This window comes from Eptatretus burgeri, chromosome 10, assembly GCF_056783735.1.
Source record: "Eptatretus burgeri isolate ZD-2024b chromosome 10, Ebu_testis_v1, whole genome shotgun sequence".
In the NCBI taxonomy this organism is placed as follows: domain Eukaryota; kingdom Metazoa; phylum Chordata; class Myxini; order Myxiniformes; family Myxinidae; genus Eptatretus; species Eptatretus burgeri.
Window position 1 is genome coordinate 11,680,427 of NC_140970.1, and position 24,500 is coordinate 11,704,926.

At 43.1% G+C, this 24,500-nt stretch overlaps 2 protein-coding genes across 8 annotated transcripts in view; both read right to left on the minus strand.

Moving 5' to 3' along the window:
* LOC147017948 (uncharacterized) overlaps positions 1–24,500 on the minus strand; it is a 189,027-nt gene that overhangs the window by 128,945 nt on the left and 35,582 nt on the right. The window lies entirely within an intron of this gene.
* LOC147017949 (uncharacterized) lies at positions 1,620–5,865 on the minus strand. The gene is made up of 2 exons (XM_085897087.1): positions 5,838–5,865; positions 1,620–5,664 (listed from the first exon to the last, which is right to left on the minus strand). Exon 2 carries the CDS (start codon positions 5,532–5,534, stop codon positions 3,558–3,560), a length of 1,977 nt encoding a protein of 658 aa, XP_085753213.1. The 5' UTR covers positions 5,535–5,664; positions 5,838–5,865; the 3' UTR covers positions 1,620–3,557.

A 24,500-nucleotide genomic window follows, 5' to 3' on the forward strand; every position in this document is an offset into this window, starting at 1 on the left:
TCTAACCTATGAGTAACGTGCTTTGAACCTATGTGTAATGTATCTGCAATGCACATTGACGTATGTAGATGTATTTGATTGACGTCTTTCGGACGACCACAGAACTTACTGAACGTGTTTCGAACTTACAGTTACCGTATAATGGCGTATTGGCAGCGTTTAGGGGATTTGGTATATAAAAATGGGTTTCACAGGAGGAACCAGTCAGTGTTTCAGACTCCATGGTGAGTACATGTCCATGTCAGTAGTATCAGTAGTAGTAGTAGGTCCATGTCAGTAGTAGTAGTAGTAGTCGTAGTAGTAGTAGTAGTAGTAGTAGTAGTAGTAGTAGTAGTAGTAGTAGTAGTAGCAGTAGCAGCAGCTCCATGTCAGTAGTCGTAGTAGTAGGTCCATGTTAGTAGTAGTAGGTGAGTGTGATGGGGAGGGTGTGGGTAATGATGGATCCTCCTTGCGTCCGCGTCCACGCCAGGAGACTTCTTTGCAGCTTTCTTCGAAGTTTTCTTCGGATTTTTTTAAAATGTTTTTCTACGCTGAACTATTGATGTTTTTTTCTAAGTTTTTGGCGTATTCCTAACGAGTTGGACAAATGCATAACGTATTTGTAACGCACACAGAACGTTTCGATAACTTAGAGATAACTTATACCAACAAATGCTTAGCGTGTTGTCGGCATTCACAACGTATGCCCAACAATAGTCTAACACAGTGGTTCTCAACCTTTTGGAGCCGCGACCCCCCAAAAAATTTAAGTTGGGGATCGCGACCCCCCTCCCGACTCACACTTGAAACACACTGCAGTGACGTCACAGAGCGCATAAAAAAATCCACAGTGCCTGGAGCACATTAGTCAATGCCTAGGTACTGCCAGCTGTTAAAACTAAACAGAACTAAACTAAATTAAACTGGCATCACAAATTAATTATTTACACTCTGATGTATAACACAGTAAAAACAGCTAGCCACATTCATAAAAAAAGGCTTCTGTAATTGCAAAGAGCAGTATGTAGCCTATTTATGCACGGGACACAGACTGGAAGATTGAGCGACCCTCTGCTGCAGACAGAGGTTACTATCACACATGACAGCTACCAGACGTACACATACAAACCTTGCATTACTGACCAAAAATATACAAAAAAACAAAACAAAACAACAAAACAAAAACGACCAAAACTACCACTTCCAAAACTTTAGATTTCAGTCCCCTTCTTGTCCCCTGCATGGCACCAGCTCCATCTGTACACACAGAGATGCAACCTTCCCAACTTAGCCCCTCCTCGCGCATTTTACTGTCCAGTTTGTTAAAAATGTCACGACCAGTGCAAGTTCCTTTAAGTGTCGAGCAAAACAACATATCCTCGTACATTTTCCCCTCGTAGCTGTATCTTGCAAAAACAAGTAACTGTGCATCACTGGAAACATCCGTTGTTTCGTCAATTTGGAGGGAAAATCTTCCACTTTTCTTCACTCGGTCAATGAGCTGCTCTTCAATGTCGTTGGCCATTTCACCAATGCGCCTCGCCATTGTGTCATTAGACAGTCTGTGGAATAGTCTCAAGTGTACTAGCTATTTTTTCACCATGCATAGTGTTGTAGTAATCAACAATAGACCTTTTCGATCGGCTTTATTCTCACAAAACCCATACGCATATCTACAACAACATAAATATACATAGGGTAAGAATAACAAAATACAATAACTAGTACACATAATACTGAAGTTAAACTCCATACTCTAATACCAATTACATTCCTTAGAGTACATTATTCCTACTATAGTATATAACATACCATTACTGTTCTAGCATGACTTTCCATGGAGTACGTGGTATACGTGTCATCACCAGCCATTGACCTTCATACACAGTGCTGCCACATCCGCCCAATTACCGTTGCCGCCAATTACAGTACGGCACTTATTATCACAACATTCACCCCCTTCCGAGAAATCTATCTCTATAAATCTAGTCTAATAGGAGGACGAATGGTGCGACCGGATCTTCTTGGCACTGGAGGGTTATCCACAGCATCTGATTGCTGTGGAGTTGCAGGAACCATATCAGGAACGAGATCATCCCCCTCTGAGCAGGGTGCGTCTTGGGGACTACCCTGGGGAATTACATTTTCTTCAGAAGCCTGAGGTAGAATTTGGGGTTCACTCTTGGATGGGGTTCCAATTGGGGCTAAGTGTCTAACAGAGACCGTAGTTTCCCTGCCATCCGGGTAGCGAATATGGGCATAGTGGGGTCCTGCTTGGAGGAGGTCGACTTCATCCACAAGGGGATCAGTTTTATTTGTGCGTACGTGACGCTTCAGCAGAACTGGCCCAGGATTGCAGAGCCAAGTAGGCACCGAGGCTTCCGAAGAAGAACGACGAGAATAGTTCAGAAGTCTTTCATGAAGGGTAGCATTGGTTGCTGTCGACAACAGTGAACGAATTGAGTGGAGAGCATCAGGCAGAACAGTCTGCCAGCATTTGATGGGTAGATTACGGGATTTTAGAGCCGTTGTGATTGCCTTCCAAATGGTACCATTGAACCTCTCCACTTGGCCATTCCCTTGAGGATTATAGCTAGTAGTTCTGCTACCAGCGATCCCCCTACTGGCAAGGAAGTCTTGTAATTCCTTGCTCATGAAGGAGGGTCCCCGGTCCAAATGAATGTAAGCCGGCATTCCGAAAATAGCGAACAGCTGACAGAGGCACTTGATAACCGTGGAAGTGGTCATGTCGGCACAAGGAAATACAAAAGGAAACCGTGAATATTCGTCCACAATGTTAAGAAAATACTGATTCTTATCTGTACTCGGAAGAGGCCCCTTGAAATCTATATTGAGACGCTCAAATGGCTGAGTAGCTTTTATGAGTCGAGTCTTATATTATCTGGTTGGTGAAACTTGGGCTTGCATTCTGCGCATATTCTACAAGATCCAACAACCTGCCGGACATCCTCCACAGAGTATGGCATATTCTTAGATTTCACAAAATGGTATAAGCGGGTAACCCCTGGGTGGCACAAGGCTTCGTGGAGGTTAAACAGTGAATGTCGATCATGGCATGCCATCCCACAATAAGACCTGGAGAATGTATCAGAGGGAATGTTTTCTCGACCAGGACGATACACAATGTCAAAATCATAGCAAGATAATTCCATCTTCCAACGCATGAACTTATCATTCTTTATCTTATTTTTATGCTGCTTATCAAACATATAGCTCACTGATCGTTGATCTGTCTTTATAGTAAAATGTCTGCCTGTCAAATACTGTCTCCAGTGGCGAACTGTTTCAATAATAGCCTGGGCCTCCTTCTCAATAGAAGCATGACGACATTCGGGTCCCTGAAGGGTTCGGGAAAAGAAGGCTACCGGACGTCTTACCTGGGTGAGGAGTGCAGCAATTGCTACATCCGAAGCATCGGTCTCAACTTCGAAGGGTACGGATTCGTCAATCGCCCTCACCACTGAACCTTCAATGTCTTGCTTAAGTTGATGGAAAGCCGCTTCTGCTTCCCTTGTCATGGGAAATGTAGTAGTGGCACACAGTGGGCGGATCTTGCTTTAGTAGTCATATATCCACTGTGAATAATAGGCAAAGAAGCCAAGGATGCATCGGAGCGATTTCATGTCCCGAGGCACAGGCAAGTCCTGCAAGGGTCGGAGTCGTTCAGGATCCGGGCGCATTTCCCCTCCTTCCACCACATATCCGAGAATACTGAGCCTGTTAGTTGAAAAGATGCATTTGTCTTCATTGTAAGTTATATTATTTCTCTTAGCAGCCTCAAGAAATTTTGTGAGATTAGCATCATGCTCTTCCTGAGTCATGCTGCAAATAGTAATGTTGTCTAAGTAAGCAAATGTTCCAACCAGTTCTTCTTCTTGGATGAAAGAATCCACGATACGTTGGAAGCAAGCCACTCCGTTGGTGACGCCAAAGGGAACCCGAGCAAACTGATAAAGGCGTCCACAGGCCTCAAACGCGGTGTATGGCTTATCTTCATTTCTGATGGGGATTTGATGATACGCACTACGGAGGTCAATTGTACTAAAAACACGGTATTGAGCAATCTTGTTAACAGTGTCATCTATACGAGGCAGAGGGTACCCGTCAAGAAGTGTAAATTTGTTGATAGTTTCTGAATAGTCCACGGCTAAGCGTTTCTTGTGAGTTTCGTTCTTAACAACAACAACCTGTGCACGCCAAGAGGAGTTACTGGGCTCTATAATACCTTCCTTCAACATCCTTTGAATTTCCTTTTCAATGAATTTACGATCATCGGGAGAGTACCGGCGTGATCGAGCAGCAACAGGATAACAATCAGCTGTCAAGTTGGCAAACAGTTCTGGAGGGTCAACACACAGTGTACTGAGTCCACAGATAACAAGAGGAGGCAAACTACCTCCATATGTCAGTGTAACACTATCATGCAGTCCCTGAAAATCCTGGCCCAAAACTATATCTGAACACAGCTGAGGGAGTATGGACAGACGCACATCTTGGTAGCACCGACCGTTTACTTTGATATTGACTCGACAGAACCCTGATGTCTGAGCGGTGAAGGAAGTGGATGCCATGGAAACATTGCCTTGGGTGTGATGTACACTTAAGGAATGGCACTTAACGAGGTCGGGATGGATAAAACTTTCTGAACTACCACTATCAATAAGGCCATCCAATTCCACTCCATTGAGCGTGACCCTCACAACCGCCTTTGATAACACCCCTGGGGCAGCGACAGAAGACACAGCCGCTAGCGTTGCCTGATCAGAGGAAGTTGCACAAGCACCAGTAGCTACTGATGAAGTACTACGGCACACCTTAGCAAAATGACACTTTTTCTGGCACTGATGACACACAGCCTCTCGTGCCGGACATTTTACACGCGGGTGTTTTAAAAAACCACAAAAGAAACATTTAACACCCGTAGCAGCCATTACAGTTGTGGGTTCCACTTCACCGGTATTCTGATCGGATGAGGCAGCACCCAATGAACGGGAGGGTTGAATAACACAATAAGATTCTGAATTTCTTTGGGCTGAATCTAGAGATCTCGCCTGATCAAACATGGTAGCTAAATCTAAAGTCTTATTCTCTAATAGACGTTGTCTGATCAGTGGTGACTGCAGGCCGCTAATGAAGGCATCCCTGATGGATTCTTCGCAATGTTGAGTTGCTGTTACAGCCCCAAAGTTACACTCTTTACTTAACGTTTTCAGAGTCAGAAGGTATTCATCTAAGGACTCTCCGACCTGCTGGCGGCGAGTTGCAAGACGATGGCGTGCAAACACTTCATTAGTGGGCTTTACGTACTGTGACTGTAAAGTACGGATAGCCTCATCATAAATGGTACACTCTGATATAGTTTCGTATAGTCTTGGTGAGACAAAATTTGTAAGCAGACTCATCTTATCCAGATTATCCTGTGGTAGAGCTCCCAGGAAGTTTTCGAACGTCTTCAACCAGTGTTTCCATTCTTGTGCCGCCGTGGGTGAACTGGGATCCGAATCCAGCCTCTCTGGTCTCAGCAAACGCTCCATTCCAGTGTAGGCCTCGGCGCTCTTCTGGTCCAATCCAACCAGGTAAGTTTTGTGAGAATAAATTATTGTTGTAGTAATCAACAATAGACCTTTTCGATCGGCTTTATTCTCACAAAACCCATACGCATATCTACAATAACATAAATATACATAGGGTAAGAATAACAAAATACAATAACTAGTACACATAATACTGAAGGCAAATACCACATACGCATCACATAATAACGAAGTTAAACTCCATACTCTAATACCAATTACATTCCTCAGAGTACATTATTCCTAATAGAGTATATAACATACCATTACTGTTCCAGCATGACTTTCCATGGAGTACGTGGTATACGTGTCAACACCAGCCATTGACCTTCATATACAGTGCTGCCACATCCGCCCAATTACCGTTGCCGCCAATTACAGCATGGCACTTTATTATCACAACACATAGCTCTGGTCATTGCAATCGCTGCTGGGCGGATCAGGCTCTCTGCAATAGTATGGGGCTTTTTGGATTGAGCAACCAGGTATGCCACTTCATATGAAGCCAACAGGGCTTTGACAGGGATTGTAGAATGCTCACGTACAGTCGTCTTTTGGCTCTGTGGTTCTCCCTCCTTTCGACAAAAAACATCGAATGGTTTGTCAATGTAGGATGGGTGTTTGGTTTGTAAATGTCTCTTCAATTTCACTGGTTTCAAGCTTTCGTGAGCAAGCACTTCTGAACACAGAACACACTGTGGATATTCCACTTCATTTTTGGCGAGGCATGTGAATCCGTACTGCAGAAAGTCAGTCTGATATTTCCGACGCTTGTTGGAGGCCAAATCTGCCGCTGGCGCCTTAGGTTTTTCAGTTGAACTCGTAACAGTTGGCCCACCTTCACATGTGTCGTCTTGGTCCGCATCTTGAGCTGGCAGACGTTTTTTGACAAGCCACCAATCCATATTCAGCCACCTTGCAGTAGTTAGCCAGCGCTAACATTGACTTTCAGCACCTGCCGCTGTGCTGTCTGTGTGTCTGTCTCTGTGTGTCTGTCTCTGTGTGTCTGTCTCTGTGTGTCTGTCTCTGTGTGTCTGTCTCTGTGTGTCTGTCTCTGTGTGTCTGTCTCTCTGTGTCTCTCTCTCTCTCTCTCTGTGTCTCTCTCTCTCTCTCTGTGTCTGTCTCTCTGTGTCTCTCTGTGTCTCTCTCTCTCTCTCTGTGTGTCTCTGTGTCTCTCTCTCTGTCTCTGTGTCTCTCTCTCTCTCTCTCTGTGTCTCTCTCTCTCTCTCTCTCTCTGTCTCTCTCTCTCTCTCTCTCTCTCTGTGTCTCTCTCTGTGTCTCTCTCTCTCTCTCTCTCTCTCTCTCTCTCTCTCTCTCTCTCTCTCTCTCTCGCTCTCTCTCGCTCTCTCTCGCTCTCTCTCTCTTTCACTCTCCCTCTCTCTCTCTCTTTCACTCTCCCTCTCTCTCTCTCTCTCTCTCTCTCTCTGTCTCTCTCTGTCTCTCTCTCTCTCTCTCTCTCTCTCTCTGTCTCTCTGTCTCTCTGTCTCTCTCTCTCTCTCTCTCTCTCTCTCTCTCTCTCTCTCTCTCTCTCTATCCGTCTCTCTCTCTGTCTCGCTCTCTCTCGCTCTCTCTCGCTCTCTCTCTCTTTCACTCTCCCTCTCTCTCTCTCTTTCACTCTCCCTCTCTCTCTCTCTCTCTCTCTCTCTCTCTCTCTCTCTCACACTCACACTCACACTCACACTCACACTCACACACACACCTGTATATGTATATATATATATATATATATATATATATATATATATATATATATATATATATATATATATACACACACTTCACTTGCTGCTCAAATCTGTTTCATAATGACTACATTATAACATTGGTATGTGAGATTTAATTGAAAAATCATTTTCAAAAAATATTTATGAATTTCTTTATTATATATTTGTTTATTTGTTTTGATAACCTTCCCACGACCCCCGAAAACAATCTCGCGACCCCCAGGTTGAGAACCATTGGTCTAACGTATGCATAGCGTGCGGCAGCGTATCGTCAACGATCACGTGGCGTAGGCTATTCATAGGCTGCCGCTCAACGATTTAAATCATAACCTCACTAGAAATCGAAGTGTCAATATCACAGTCATGCCAAAGAAAAAAAAACAAACAAACAAAAAAACATGGAGTCTGGAACACTGACGGGTTCCTCCTGTGTGAAGCCCATTTTTATACACCAATTCCCCTAAACGCTGCCAATACGCCATTATACGGTAGCTGTAAGTTAGAAACAAGTTCAGTAAGTTCTGTGGTAGTCCGGAAGACGTCAAATACATCTACATACGTCAATATGCGTTGGTGATATGTTACACATAGGTTCAAAGCACGTTACTCATAGGTTAGAAATGTTTCGGGTACGCTAAACATTACCTCGACGTGTTTCGACTTATGAGTAACTTTCAAGTAACGTGTGTCAACGATCGCATAACGTGCCTACAACTTATGGCCAGCGTATGCAGAACGTGTGAGTCATACGCTGGCATACGTCGAAAAATTTTGAGCATGTTTAAAATTTGTCGATGAGCTCAGCGTACTACGACGTATGCCAGCGTGGTTCAGCGTGCTCTTAACGTATAGAAAACTTACCCATAACATATTCGACGTGTGCCAGCGTTTTAGACAATTTTTCATATGTCGGCATACGCTGGCTAAATCGTCAAGGTGTGACAGCCCCTTAGGAAACGGCTTGTTTGGCATGCGATTAACAACACATTGAACATACACCTCCTGGTCCTGGAGACGCCCAAAATGTGAAGCCATGAACGCTGACGTCTCCGGATGTTTTTAAGCATTGCAATGTACCCAGCGATTTGTAGCAAGGATGAAGAGGCATGAGATAATGAGTGAGGAAAGTGAAAACAACTTTATCGTTAACATATCGTTGCGGCCTGTTCCAAGCCAAGGTAAGGTTGAGCAGGCCAAAAAACATGGCGGCTTCAGACCCCAGCGAGGTTATCCAGGAAACGCCTGAAGACCCCAGACAGCAAGGTGGCCGAGGATCGCCTGATGAAGGATATAATGAAATAAGGCTGCTTATTACCACTGGGGAACAATTTTTTTTCTTATTATCTGTTGCATGAGATTTTTCAACTTAATCTATGTATTTTTTCAATGCTGATTTCAAATCTGAAATCGGTTTTCCTCTACATGCTCTAGTTTTCATGCAATTTGAAACTCGCGATTTTCGCAAAAAAGGACACCCATTGCTATTTGCACTCGGGATAACTTGAGAACCTGGGGTGCGATTTCGGACTTTAGTAGAAATATACGATGCCTAAACTGCTAAATAACTATCGACCATATTCGTTTTGCTGCTAACGATTTGCTCACGATTTATTTGGCATCAATTTTCTTTATCTTTATTGATATATATTGTTGTGGATTCTCGCCCGCCGGCATGCGAACAGCCGCGTTTAACTCATAGCGGCCGCTTCGCCCACCGAACGGACAATCCAGTTGCGGCTTTCCGGATCAACGCCGAAAACCAGCCACGGGTGTGTTTTTAAGCACACCACAACCTTGTCCGTACTCTACCTGCGCTATAGAGTCAATCGCCGAATTGTCGATATACCTAATTAATCGCGCGGGGAGATTACCAAGAGATTGTACCTCAACGGGACCGCTTGGAAACGAGCCGCTTAAGCAGCTTGCTTCCTTTTGGGATAACCGAGCGGGGTATTATCGCGCAGTCCCTTTGGACCCGGTCACTTTACCGGCTATTTAAAAACCAACTATATTCCGAGTGCAAGATGGCAGCTCAATTAACGAAAAGACGCAACAAACGGGGTACATTTAAACAAGCACATTCATTTACGAACAACACATAAGCAATGATGCAGTCATGCAGGTATGCAAAACACGCATGCAGTCATGCATCAATAAAGCAAAAGTAATGCAAAAGAAAGAGCTAATACAGTCTATCTATTATGTACAGTTACTTATACAATTCTACTTGACGGACTTGGCGCCACAATGTTCATACAAAGAAAAGCAAGGAAAAACCCCAGGACAGGTAAGGGGTAGACGGGACTCCTTGGGGTCTTTATAACACGGAGCCGTGTAGACCGCAGAGGCTCTGCGAGACCGGGCTGGCTACCTTCACCTTGCTGGGGCGGCCCGCACCGTCCCGTCTCCACGACCCACGGTAAGGCATGGCTCGGCAGGCCATGCGCCTTGGCTCCGCTGCGCTCTCTCCTCCTTTCCACTTTCCTCCACAACCTCCCGCAGCTGACGACTCGGCGAGCGACCATGACCTCCAGACAGAGACCTCCAGACAGACCTCGACCCTCTCCTCAGCCCTCAGCGTCGCCCCTCCTGACTTCCAGCACGCGCGGGAAACTTCCAGAAGTTTGTGGTTGTTGCCGCCAAGGGATTGTGTTGCCAGGGGCGTTGTCCGCCCAAAATCAGGCCTCTCCTTTACATCAACTTTGAACCCTGGCCCGATCCTCCCCTCCCCCGTCCCAGCACGCTGGAAAGCAAGAAAAGGGGGAGGGGAAATCCCAGCATTATCGGAACTTCTCTCTTCGGAGCTGTGGTTCTGCCCGCACTCCGCGGGGGCAACGGGTTTTCCTACCGTTGCCTTTGTTTCCTTTCTTGGTGAGTATCCATGGTGTAGATGTTATTCGATGTGGAGGTTTGTGGTGTGGTTGTTGAAATGCGGTTGTGGAGAAGGTGATGCTGGCGTTCATGGTGGTCATGAAGGTGGTGTGATTGGGCGGTTGACGAGAAGGTGGTGGTGGTGATCGTGGTTGGTGGTGCTTTGTGGTGGTCCAAAATAACAATAGTAAAATAAAAACACTATCTCAAAGATCACAGCCCTGATCACACGAATAATTCCATTAGACAACGGTGGGGAAATCAATCTGAACACAGACTTATCGGCAAAATTGAACTAAGGGCCTATATGGTGCTCTGCGAATTTCCACAACCGTAACAATATTCTTTAACTTTATGTTTTTATTTGTTTCAGATCTGATCATGGCTTCTTCAATGCGACATAAATGTGTAAATAATCCTGTTATGTATGTGGCTGCTATACACTACTTCGTCAAAAGCGCAATATAACATCGTTTGTAAAGGGGCTGTCACACCTTGACGTTTTAGCCAGCAATGGCAACGTATCAAAATGTATGTAAAACGCTGGCTTACGCTGAACTTTTGATGTTTTTTTTTTTTTTAAGATTCGGACGTATTCATAACGAGTTGGTTGTATGCATAACATATTAGTAACGGACACAGAACGTTTCGTTGTCTTATAGATAACTTATACCAACGAATGCTTATCCTGTTGTCGGCATTCACAACCGATGCCCAACGATAGTCTAACTTATGCATAGCGCGCTGCACGTATCGCCGACGATCACATGGCATTGCCTATTAAAAGGCTGCCACACAACGATTCATATCATAACCGCCGGAGAATTGGAAGTGTCAACATTGCAGTCACACCTTGGCGATCTTGCCAGCATATGCCGACCTCTGAAAAATGCGTCTAAAACGCTGGTGCACGTCGAATACGGTATACGTGAATAGAACGCTAAAGTACGCTATCATACGTCGTAGTAAGTGGAGTACGTCTTGAAATTTTAAACGTGTTAAACATTTTACGACGTACTCGCTGTATACCTCACACGTTCCGCATGATATGGGAATAAGTTGTACGCACGATATGCGATTGTTGGCACACGTGGACATAAGTTACTTGAAAGTTACTCATAAGTCGAAACACGTCAATGTAATGGTTAAGGCCCGGTCACACCTTGACGTTTTAGCCAACGTATGCCGATTTTTGAATTTTTTTTCTAAAACGCTGGCACACGTTGAATACGTTATGGGTAAGTTTTGATAACATTGAGAGCACGCTGAAAAACACTGCCATACGTCGTTGTACGCTGGCTTTAAACGTTGTACTTTTTGGTTGTCCTCAAATTTTTTCATGCTTGAAATTTCACGACGTATGCCGGCGTATGACTCACACGTTCCGCTACGCTGGCCACAAGTTGTATGCACGGTCTGCGATCGTTGACAGACGTCAACACATGCTACTTGTAAGTTAATCATAAGTTGAGACACGCCGAGGTAATGTTTAGCGTACCCGAAACTTATTTCTAACCTATGATTAACGTGTTGTTGGCACGTTACGCGATCGTTGGCACACATCGACAGACGTTACTTATAAGTTACTCATAGGCTGAAAGACGTCGGTATAATGGATCGTCCTTGCGTCAGCGTCCACGGCCACAGCCAGGACACTTATTTGCAGCATTCTTCAAACTTTTCTTCGGCATGACAAGGATGTTCACACTTCGATGTCTAGCTTGGCTATGATTCCAATTGTCCATCGGCAGCGTCGATTTAAAATAGTCGAGTTTGAGCGTTTTAACACGTTCAGAAGAAACGCTTCAAATTTCCAAACCCCAGCGTCAAAAAACAAAGGCGAGTGACAGCAATTTAAATCGTTCATTGTAAACAATGAAAATATCTGAGTGGTACCGTTTAAAAGTCGTTGAGTGTAAAAAAAATCCAATTGTTGAGCGCAAGCGTCTACTTTCAATAGTGGAGATGCAGCCATTTAAATCGTTGAGTTTATCATTTAAATCGTTAAATCGTTAAACGCAAGGACGATCCATCATAACCCACACCCTCCCCCTCACACTCACCGACTACTGCCAACATGAACAAACTACTACTAATACTGATACTGATACTGTTACTGCTGACATGGACATCGACTCAAAAAGGACTCAAAAACACTGTTGGGTTCCCCTTTTATGAACACCATTTTTATATACCAATTCCCAAAACCGCTGGGAACACGTCTTTATATGGCAGCTGTAAGCTAGAAACACGTTAATTTTTTTTTTTTTGTCGACCGGAAGACGTCATTGGAATACGTCTACATACGTCGATGTGTGTTGGGACTACGTAAAGAATTGGTTCAAAGCACGTCAAACATAAGTTAGAAATAAGTTTCGCGTAAAAAAGACATTACCGCGACGTGTTTCGACTTATGAGTAGCTTATAAGTAGCGTTTGTGGATGTGTGTAAGCGTCCACATATCGTGTGTAAAACTTATCCCCATCGCATGCGGAACGTGTGTCATACGCCGAGTACGTCGTAAAATTTTGAACATGTTTAAAATTTCTTGACGTACTCTACTTACTACGACGTATGATAGCGTGCTTTAGCGTTCTACTCATGTATACCAAACTTACTCATACCGTATTTGACGTTCCCCAACGTTTTAGACACAATTTTTCTTCGGTCGGCATACGTTGGCAAGATCGCCAAGGTGTGACCGCGATGTTGACACTTCCATTTCTACGGCAGTTATGATTTGAATCGTTGTGCGTCAGCCTTTTAATAGGCTACGTCACGACATCGTCGGCGATGCGTGCAATGCGCTATGCCTAAGTTAGACTATCGTTGGGCATCGGTTGTGTAGGCCGACAACAGGTTCAGCATTCGTTGGTATAAATTATCTATAACACAACGAAACGTTCTGTGTCTGTTAACAATGCGTTATACATAAGACCAAGTCGCTATGAATACGTTCGAATCTTTAAAAAAAAACATCAAAAGTTCAACGTCAGCCAGCGTTTTACATACATTTTAATACGTTGCCATCGCTGGCTAAAACGTCAAGGTGTGACCGGGCCTTTAGCGTCAGTGTTCCAGACTCCCTGTTTTTTTTTGTGTTTTTTTTCATCGGGATGACGGTGATGTTGACACTTTGATTTCTAGTGCGGTTATAATATAATATAATTAATAGGCTGCCGCTCAACGATTTAAATCATAACCGCACTAGAATTCGAAGTGTCAACATCACCGTCATACCGAAGAAAAAAAAAAAACCAGGGAGTCTGGAACACTGACGCTAACCATTACCTCGATGTGTTTCGACTTGTGAGTAACTTACAAGTAACGTGTGTTAACGATCGCGTAACGTGCCTACAACTTATGGCCAGCGTATGCGGAACGTGTGTCATACGCCGAGTACGTTGAAAAATTTTCAACATGCTGAAAATTTGTCGACGTACTCGGCATACTACGACGTATGCCAGCGTGCTTCAGCGTGCTATTAACGTATATAAAACTTACCCATAACGTATTGGACGTGTGCCAGCGTATTCGGCAAATTTTTCATACGTCGACATACGCTGGCTAAAACGTCAAGGTGTGACAGCGGCTTTACCAAATAAATGTTGATAATGGTGGATTGCAAAAAAATTTGAGCTTACAGAGAGAAACTGACTTCAGATTTGAATTCAGCACACTAAAATTAGGTAAAGGCGCTGTCACACCTTGACGATTTTGCCAGCGTATGCCAACTTATAAAAAATGTGTCTAAAACGCTGGCACACGTCGAATACGTCATGGGTAAGTTTTGATAACATTAAGAGCAATCTGAAAAACTGCCAAACGTCGTAGTACGCTGGCTTTCATTGTTGTACTTTGCGGTTGTCCTCAAATTTTAGCATGCTTGAAATTTTACGACGTATGCCAGCGTATGACTCACACGTTCCGCTATGCTGGCCATAAGTTGCAGGCACGTAATGCAATCGTTGACACACGTCGACACACGTTACTTGTAAGTTACTCATAAGTTGAAACACGTCGAGGTAATGCTTAGCGTACTCGAAACTTATTTCTAACCGATGAGTAACCTGCTTTGAACCTATGTGTAACGTACCTCCAACGCATATTGTCGTATGTAGACATATTTGATTGACGTCTTCCGGACGACCACAGAACTTGCTGAACGTGTTTCTAATTTACAGCTCCCGTATAATGGCGTATTGGCAGCGTTTAAAAAAAACAAAAAAAACAATAACTTCCGATATTTCGTCACGTGCCGTTACGTCACGTCCGATTGCCTCCAGTTTGCTCATGTCTTATTCTTAGTTCCTCCTCTGTGAATATTTTCTGTTTGAGGATATTGTCACGTCGACGTCGAAACTTAAAAGCAAATGTCCGAATATATTTTAAAATTCGTGATAGACTAAAAAAAAATAAATAAATAAAATAAAACACAACAACAACAGCAAGAAAAACAACTTCAGATATTTTGGCACGTGCCTTCACGGAGCCAAGGAGAAAAAAAGAAAATGTTCCTTGACGGAGAAAATAAGTTTCGGGTATGCTAAATATTACTTCGACGTGTTTCGACTTATGAGTAACTTACAAGGAACTTGTGTCGACGTGTGTCAACGATCGCATATCGTGCCTACAACTTATTCCCAGCGTAGCGGAACGTGTGAGCCATACGGCGAGTACGTCGTAAAAGTTTCAGCATGCTTGAAATTTCACGACGTACTAAACGTACCACGAAATATTACAGCGTACTTCATCGTTTTTCAGCATGCTCTTAACGTAAACCAAACTTACCCATAACGTATTCGACGTGTGCCAGCGTTTTAGACCAATTTTTCATAGGTCGGCATATGCTGGCTAAATCGTCAAGGTGTGACTGCGTGGTTGACACCGCCAATTCTCAGGCGGTTATGATTTGAATCGGCGTGCGGCAGGTTTTTAACAGGCTACGCCACGTGATCATCGGCGATACGTGTAGCGCGCTATGCCTAAGTTAGACTATCGTTGGGCATAGGTTGTGAACGCCGACAACAGGCTAAGCATTCGTTGGTATAAGTTATCTATAAGACCACGAAACGTTCTGTGTACGTTACTAATATGTTATGCATACGACCAACTCGTTATGCATACGCCAAAAACTTTTTTTAAAACATCAAAATTTCAGCGTACGCCAACGTTTTACATACATTTTTATACGTTGCCATTGCTGGCTAAATCGTCAAGGTGTGACAGCGCCTTGAGATCAAGTGCTGGTATCAATGCAACAAAAACTTTGTTCCCCAGCGTTATTTTCAAAAGGGGTGTTTTAATTAACACATTAAGGTTTTATAGTTTTGGAGTTATCGAGGACACACACACACACACACACACACACACACACACACACACACACACACACACACACACACACACACACACACACACACACACACACACACACACAGCCGTTTATTAGTGTAGATAATTAATAGATTATGTCACCAAATGGTTGTTCCTGTAATTGATGGAAAACGATAATCCACTTCAAATCTACTCGCATCTTCTACTTTTGAATTTTATATTAAACCTGAACTTTCAGTTTCATGATGTCAATTTTCATAATTCTCTGAAGTCTTCACAAAAGAAGTCCTCCTTACTCAAGACCATATGTTACAGCCATGCGCTATGCCACTGCATGGAAAACATGTGTGATAATAAATATTAAAAAAAAACTCCATGGACTAAAACAATAACATGCACAGAATTGAATAGCACTAAGTCCAAGTCTCCATTTTTACCACCAAAAAAGAGGCACAATTACAAACATTCTTACATTTCAAACAATTTGCTTGTTTTTGCAAATGATAATGATGGTTACTTGTTTTTGCAAAATTGAAAAATAAACTGAACAAAATACTTGGGTCACAGTCGTCGTCATCATCATCATCATCAACTTGTTCTCAGTTCATTGCAGGATGAAGACCTCCCTCAAGGGGAGGGGAGGGGTGGCGGAGGAGGGGGCATTGGCATACCAGTCATGCTTGTCAATTAAGTGCAAGTAAGCAAAAGGGTTTGGGCAGAAATTAGGAATTTGCGCAGGGCTGCAGCGATAACTCGCGTACCCTTCGCAAAAAACAACGTAAGATATCGAATGTCAACCAAAGACCAGCAATGGCCGACGGGTCCTCCAACTTCACGTCCATTCCATGGGCCGTGCAGACGTTCATGCATCACCATGCATGTAAATCACCAGTGATAGTTTATAGCTGGGTTGAGATGCAAACCCACCCTACATAGCTCAAACGTGGGTGAACATACCTACTAGCTGTCCTGCCAGCCATGTGCAGCGTTACTCTTTCAGAAATTGCCCCAAGAGAAATTCCTCTTGCCAGGTGATGTCAGCATGCCCACGCATACTGCAGTCTCTGCAGCCTTGTAGAAAAAAAAAACCTTGCCCTGCTCATCTCTTATTTGCTTCTTAAAACTAATTAAACTCCACTTTTTATCCAGCCAACAAATCCCCAAAGTAAGCATATTCCAATGACACCCCCTCATCTCCATCGCCCCTGCCCTCCTCTCCCTCTCCTTCTCCTTCCGTAACGTTCAGGACATGCAAACAAGACAATCCACAAATGCTTTACCCCCTCACTCCTCAAATAATGACTACATTTCACCTTTAAAGTTCGATCTTCAGCTCCATGTGTGGCCAAGAAAGCGTTTACAAAGCAGCCATAACACAGAGCTTACTTAATTTATCTGCTATAACCCAACAGATGTTGATTGAAGACATATACCTTCAGTGTTAATATCAAATTGAAACATCTCTTGCGTCAAAACGGAATTGACCACCAAAAACACCATCCGTTATGAAGACCTATTCATGTGTTCCTCAAAACGAGATGGGACTCACATAGGTAGTTACAGCTAACATGCACTAGAGTATAATTGGTGATGTATGGTAATTGGTGAAACACTCATAAGGTTGGAGATGGCCGTTATATCCATCCCTTCTTGAGGAGTTCCCCTCACAGTGATGACTTTAGCATGGATGGGAGGCTTTCAGGTTGTCCTGGATATTTTGTCAACGTTTCAAGCACCATGCAGTGATTGATTATGTTAATTGTTTTTAATTCCCTTGTCTTTAAGAGTGATTCCTTCCTGGATGCTTTTTTTTCATCCTGGTTTTTCTTCATTGCTGATTTAAGTTATTATTTTTTTTTTGTGGGTGGCAGCATTAAGATGAGAGTCCAAACTGCCTCATGGTGGTTCAACCGAGGCCAGGTATTGGCTTCACGGTTAAGGTGGCTGGCTTAGGATCTTTAGGTATTGAATTCAAGCCCGTCGTCTGGTTGAATTAACACAAGATGACAGGACCAGGTGGAATTATGAAATTGCTGACCAGGTGGAATGAACATCAGGTGGGTTGACTCAGCCTGTTATCCTTCCGAGGTCAGCAAAATGAGTACCAGTTTACTGGTAACGGGTGAATTTCAGCAGCGGTACGACCATGCTTCCAGAAAATGATGCAGCTGAGCATCCAAGGGCTGCATATGAATAAATAAATAATGGTCTAACCCCAGGAATTTTCATTAAAAAAATTCAACATGCAGAATTAGAGAATCCATATAACCATCCATCAATCCATTGGGACCATATTCTGTGTAAAGCATTGGTGCTGCCTAAGCAGTCTCCTTGGCTATTGGGGCACAATCTTGGACAGGTAACCACTCCGACGCTGGATTACCAGCAAGCCGGCACTCATTTTTGCCGACCTCGGAAGGATGACGGGCAGAGTCAACCCCACCTGGTATTAATTCAACAGCCGAGTGGGATCTGAACTCACGATCCTCAGATCCCAAGGCCACCACCCGAACAATTAAGCCAACACCAGGCATATCCATGTAATAGCTGTTATGAAATTGCTGAAACTCAAACTGCTGGCATTTTTTTGAAGATAAAAAGGTCAATATGGGGGCAAGGAGGATTATCAAGTGATTGTGGGTAGTTCTTGGGGGTAATGCAAAGAAGAACAGGATTGCATGTAATACAAAGAAGCAGTTCTCTTTGTAGGAGAAAAGGGAGACAAAGTGATGGATTTAGGTGGATGGTTTGTACACTAGAAGTTCGACAAGGATCAAATTTGTTTCTGATGATATGTCATCTGCTCGTCGCACAAGTTTATGGAAGGTTGAAAATCAAGAAGTCCAAATCTGCTTATCTTCAATGAACATAGCAGTGCATGTGTAGACTTCTCGGCCTCTTTTCATATGCAGGACGTGGCTGCGGTTAGCCATCATTTACTTGGAGTCGGACTGTACCGCTGATGTAGTGCCCCCTGTAGGTTAGAGCAGGAATTGGGAATTTGTTCATGGTGCCCACGATAGCTCGCCTACCCTTCGCAAAGGACAGGTGGGATATTTGAAGTCCACCAACACTTATGCCGGCATATGGGACACGCAGTTTAACTTCCATTCAAGTGATGGCCCCAAACATTGATGCCTTACCCTGCCTGTGAAACATCAGGATGATAGTTTGTCGCTTGGCCGAGATTCCAACCCAGGCTAGACAGCTCAGATGGAGTGATTCTCCATAAGATAAACACTCAAGTAGAATAAATAATTCTTAATTCTCTGTGGTGAGCTTCGTAATCGCTTTTCATCCACATAACAAATGGAAGCTGGTATATCGTTGTTCATCATATGAATAAAATGATAGGAATGTATTTTATAGCTATGAATGCGAGATGGCATTGAAATCAGAATTTTCTGTTTCGGGAAGATGTGCGGTCACCATCCATGTTTTATAAGCCAATTCTGGATGATACAGGCTTCATGAATAATGGTGTTCCCATATTTACCTCCACCACGTAAGGTAGGCGGAGGTTACGTTTCCACCCTTGTTTGTTTCTCTCTGTCTGTCTGTGAGCAGGATATCAAAAAGTTGTGGACGGATTCGGACGAAATTTGGTGGACAGGTTGGGTGGGTGACAAGTGATTCTATACAATTGAGAGATAGGGCCAAAAACCTATATATCGTACCATATCTCAAGAAATTGTGAATGAGTTATGACAAAGCCAGGTGGATAAATTGGGCAGGAGATAAGAACAAGCTGATTTGGTTTTGGTTCAGGTCCGGATCCAGATCCGGCCTATCAGTGAAATACTAAAGGTAAACTGTTCAGCCTGGCAAAGGCATGCGCTCTACCGAGTGCCGTTCTAGTTATTAGCATGTTTTTTGCTCAAGGACTTGCACACAGAGCAGCAACTGGGCAGAAAATGCGACGTCTCATGCCATAGCTTCTCCAAGTCTCATTAGGCTCATTGACACCGTCTCCTTGGCCATTTTGGACCATAACGGCATTGACCATGACCATGCATTTGGCGTTCACACCAAACCTGGCCATCAAGAAATAATGTCATGTGTATTGTTTTTTAACATGCGACATCATGCACTAATTAGCCGACGCCACAGAGACTCAGCAGACCAGAGTGAAATGAATAACTGTGCTTGTGTGGTTTTTCAGCACAGAGAAAATCTGCACAGACTTGGGAATGGCCAACATTGTTATTTTTTTTTCTCCTTCCGAATCGGCCGCAACGGCCATTATTCGAGCGGTGACTCTCGTCGCTCAATGCCCTGCCGATTACTGATCGGATTGGTTGTGAATGCAACTTCATGCGGCCATGATAGTCCCAAGTGGCCTCCAATATGTGGTATAAATGAACCTACAGATCACACATGTCACATGTTCGATGATATTTACACGCAATATTTCGTAATGGAATTTTTGAATTCACTTAGATTATATATTTCGTTGTTGGACAGTGGATAAAAACATTTTGACATTTCTTATATTGAAAAGACTTAAAGGTCCTCCATTAAAAGTCTCCAATCCTGTATGCTGGAACTGTTGCTTCCCGTATTGCCCAAATGAAATCAGTGGAGTTTCAGGCCCATCATGTCGATGACATTGCGCAAAAGGAGGGTGAGTCTTAGTCTCAACTTCTCGCTCATCACAGAGAAGTTTATGGCTTTGTATTCTCTTCCAGGGTCTCTGTTACAGTCTTGCAACTCCCACCCTCTCATCTCTCTGCTCAACTGCTGCCTCCCTCCAGGTTGCGCTCAATCCACTAGAAAATCCTTACCTTGTTAGTCTTCTCAAGTCTAAGCTCAACGGTCTCCTACATTTATTCACCGCCTTCCTTTCTTCCTTGTGTGACAATCTTCCTGAGTCTGTCGTCTCATCCTCAAGCCTCCAGGCCTTCACAGCTGCTGGTCCACCGTCGCCTCACAATGTCTCCCATTCGACATCTGAGCTTTTCTCCACCCATTGGCATTCTGTCGTCCTATCCCCTAACTATTATCCTCACGCTACGATGCTTCCATGCATTGTTGTTGTTGTTTTTTAAGCATGTTCACTCTTCGCCCCACTGTTGACTCGTTCTTCCTCTATTGCTTTGCTCTTCCATTGGCCTCGACACCTGTGTAAAAATGGCAGCTGGAAACATTAACGATGATGTGAAAATCCCCAATTATTCCTTTATTTTTGTTCAGTCAAACCTGAGATTGAAAAAGTAAAAAATATCCACAGTCACACGTCATGCTGGAGTTGTTGATCTGAGACAGAAACATTTACAAGGATACATTTTTCGGATTGACCAACCTCACAAAATAGTTTTTTGTGTTATCCCATGCCAACATAAACATTTGTTTTGAATGGACAGAAATTCAGAACGTAACAAGACAACTGATGACAATCAATCACCGCATGCCGGCCGCTGATGTTGTGCTTGCACAGTGCACCACGAGCCGTCGACGACTTGCAGAATAATCAAAACAAAGCAATAAACGATAACTGAGATTCCAGAAGCCTGAGACCATTTCTGGAACAAAAGCCTCCACGTCTACGTACAAGCAAACATGGAAGTCAGGAACAGGCCGGCAGGAAGAACACAGATTTTGTGCAATCCAATGGTTTACCCCTTGTTTCACTCTTCACTCTGGATGTGCTTGCATGTTTCGATCTATATTGACAGATATGTCACGATAATGTGTTTGTTGAGGCAGAATAATTGTTCTTTGCTGACTTTTGGTTTAATGTTTAGTAATCACATAATAGTGATTACAGGATGGCAGAGGTTTTGCGGATTCACCTTTAAGCTGTTTTGTCTTGGTGGCTTGTAGCATGGTATTGTGTACACTGTGGTCCTAAATGAGGAGAAAGCTTAGAAATTGAACCCAGTTTTAATAAGATAAACAATCTTAATGTTATATAATGCCCAAGTGTCTGTGCTTTCAGAAAATGTATACTTTGCTACGGGTCCTATGGATATAGTTGCTTACAAAGCATGTTTTTTTTATCCAAACACAGGCTATTTTTTCCATTTTTAAGCTAATTTTTTTATAAATGGGTTTACATGTATGATTTTCAGGTAGAGCAAAATCTTCACTAAATTCCCAAGGGAATTTTGTGCAACATTTGCATATGGATGAAGTTCAGTTATGGGAAAAGGGTAGATCATCCTTGTCTTTCTACATCATAGAAAGGGCAAAAACATTATAACACAAAGTTTTAAAATCCCATTTAAAGTTATGGTCAATTTCTAATCTATTCCATTTCTTCCGTTTCAAAGTAAACACAATTTTTAAACAATGATACAGGGCTCAGAGTGGGGCTTACACATAAATCGCCTGCAGGACAAAGACTTCATTAGACATCAGAATGGACAAAAAAATGGGATATACATTGCCCATAGAAAGTCTACACCCCCTTTCAAAATTTTCACCTTTTGTTGCCTTATAGCCTGGAATTAAATGACATTAAACCAGACTTTTTACACCTTTATTTACACATCGTAACCCACAACTTCCAAATGAAAAACAAATTCTACAAATTTCAGAAAATTAATTAAAAATACAAACTAGAATATCTTGATGGGATAAGTGTCAACCCTCCTTATCATAGCAATTGTAAATTAGCTCAGCGGGAACCAATCACCTTCAAAATCACACAACCAAGTTAATTGGCCTCTACCTGTGTTAAATTGTAGTGATTCTGATTATTTCAGAATAAAATCAGCTGTTCTTCTAGTTGTCCTCTGACCTGGGTCATGCATTTCACAGCAAAGACTCAACCATGAACACCAAGGAGCTTTCAAAAGACCTCCGGGATAAAGTTGTGGAAAGGCACAGATCAGGGGATGGGAGTAAAAATATTTCATAGGCCTTGAATATCCCTTGGAGCACAGTCAAGACAAGCATAAAGAAGTGGAAGGCATATGGTACCACCAAGACCCTACCTCGATCAGGCCCAATGGCAGATCCAGGGGTGGTTCACTGGGTGCATGTGAACCCCCCTCCCCCCTAACAATTATGTCACATGATCGTGATGCAAGATATCACTGGACAATAGGCAAACGCACGTCTTTTGCTTTCACTCGGCAAGTAATCTGAGCCGCTATACTTTTCGCCGCTGCTCCTGTATTAATCCCTGTGACTCAGTGTTTAGTTATGGCTCCGAAGAAAAAGGCAACATTTTTGGTATCGTGTCCAACAGCAAAACACAGTACAATCCTGAACTATTTCACCAGGTAATTCATAGGTTCAATGTCTGCATCGTCCATTATTATAATTAACTCGGGGACCCGTGAACCCGTTGGGTTTCCGTTGTGACAGCGGTTGATGAAAAAAATCATTAAAAAAAAAGACAGCTCCAGCGAACTATCCTGCTGAGGTTGTTTGCATTGATCAAATACTCCCGAAGAGTACTTGACTGAATCGGGAATTTATTTTTTCATAATTTTATTAATCGACCGATTTGAACGAAACTTGATACTGCACACCGCAGGCGAATGGTGAGTAAGGTGGCCCTAAAATTTTTGCGCTATCGTGTACCGTTTTGGCTGTATTTCGGGAATATACATGCATACAAGATGGGAGTTTTAGTAATATACTAGATGACCCGTAAACCCGTTGGGTTCCTGTTGTGACAGTGGTTGATAAAAAAAATCATTTCAAAAAAAAAAAAGGATAGTTCCAGCGAACTATCCCACTGAGGTTGTTTGCATTGATCAAATACTCCAAAGAGTACTTGACTGAATCGGGAATTGATTTTGCAAGCCCAACACAATACATCACCCAAAGATCACCATCTCCACTGTAAAGCATGGTGGTGGCAGCACCATGTTATGGTGATGTTTCTCATCAGCAGGGACTGGGACACTTGTCAGGATAGAAAGGAAAATGGATGGAGCAAAATACAGAGAAATCCAAGAGGAAAACCTGCTGCCCTCTGCAAGAAAGCTGAAATTGAGAAGGAAGTTCACCTTTCAGCATGACAACGACCCGAAGCACACAGCCAATGCTACACTGGAATGGCTAAGGAACAAAAATATAAATATCCTTGAGTGGCCGAGTCAGAGCCTCAACCTAAATCCAATCGAAAATCTGTGGCGTGACTTGAAGATTGCTGTCCATCAACACTCCCCACGTGACTTGACTGAGCTTGAACAGTTTTGTTTAGAAGAATGGGCAAATATTGCCCAATCAAGGTGTGCAAAGTTGGTAGAGACCTTTCCCTACAGACTCACAGCTGTAATTGCTGTCAAAGGTGCTCCCACCAAGTATTAACTCAGGGGGGTGGACACTATTCCAACCAAGATATTCTAGTTTTGTTTTTAATTATTTGTTCTGAAATTTGTGGAATTTGTGTTTCATTTGGAAGTTGTGAGTTACGATGTGTAAATAAAGGTGGAAAAAGTCTCATTTAATGCAACTTCATTCCAGGCTATAAGGTAACAAAAGGTAAAAATTTTGAAAGGGGGTGTTGACATTCTATGGCAATGTATATAATATGTGTGTATCAGTTCAGATGGGACCAAGCTATAGAATGTCACTTTGGTGTTTTGCAGACAGGGTGATCCATCAGCGTGTGTGTGCCGTCCCTCGGACGGATGTTAAACTGGGCGGCTCATCCGCTAGCATTGGTTGGTGGATGGTAAAGATCCTAAGGTGCGGTTCCCAAAGAGTAGGCGATTCATCACCGGCACCTTGAACAAATTCAACATTCCTACTCTAACCAACTGTATCAGTGCCGTACTTCCAGCAAAGATATAATCGATGCAAACCCACAGCCACGTGCTGCATACAAAAGAAGAAGAGGAAAAAGATTGAGATGGCAAAGCGAAACAGGTCAACCGAATTGTACGTCCATCATTTGAATCTGCAATAAGAACATCTCAGATCATTGTGCATATTTGGACTTACCAACACTTATTTTGATTGGACAACAAGTTTCGTTTTCTTTGGATTTTTCTGAAAGATTGAGCTTTTGTACTTTTAATTAAATAAACCACAA

Coding starts and splice junctions, on each gene's coding strand:
- LOC147017949 (XM_085897087.1), bottom strand. CDS start 5,534: ATGGAGCGTTTGCTGAGACCAGAGAGGCTGGATTCGGATCCCAGTTCA.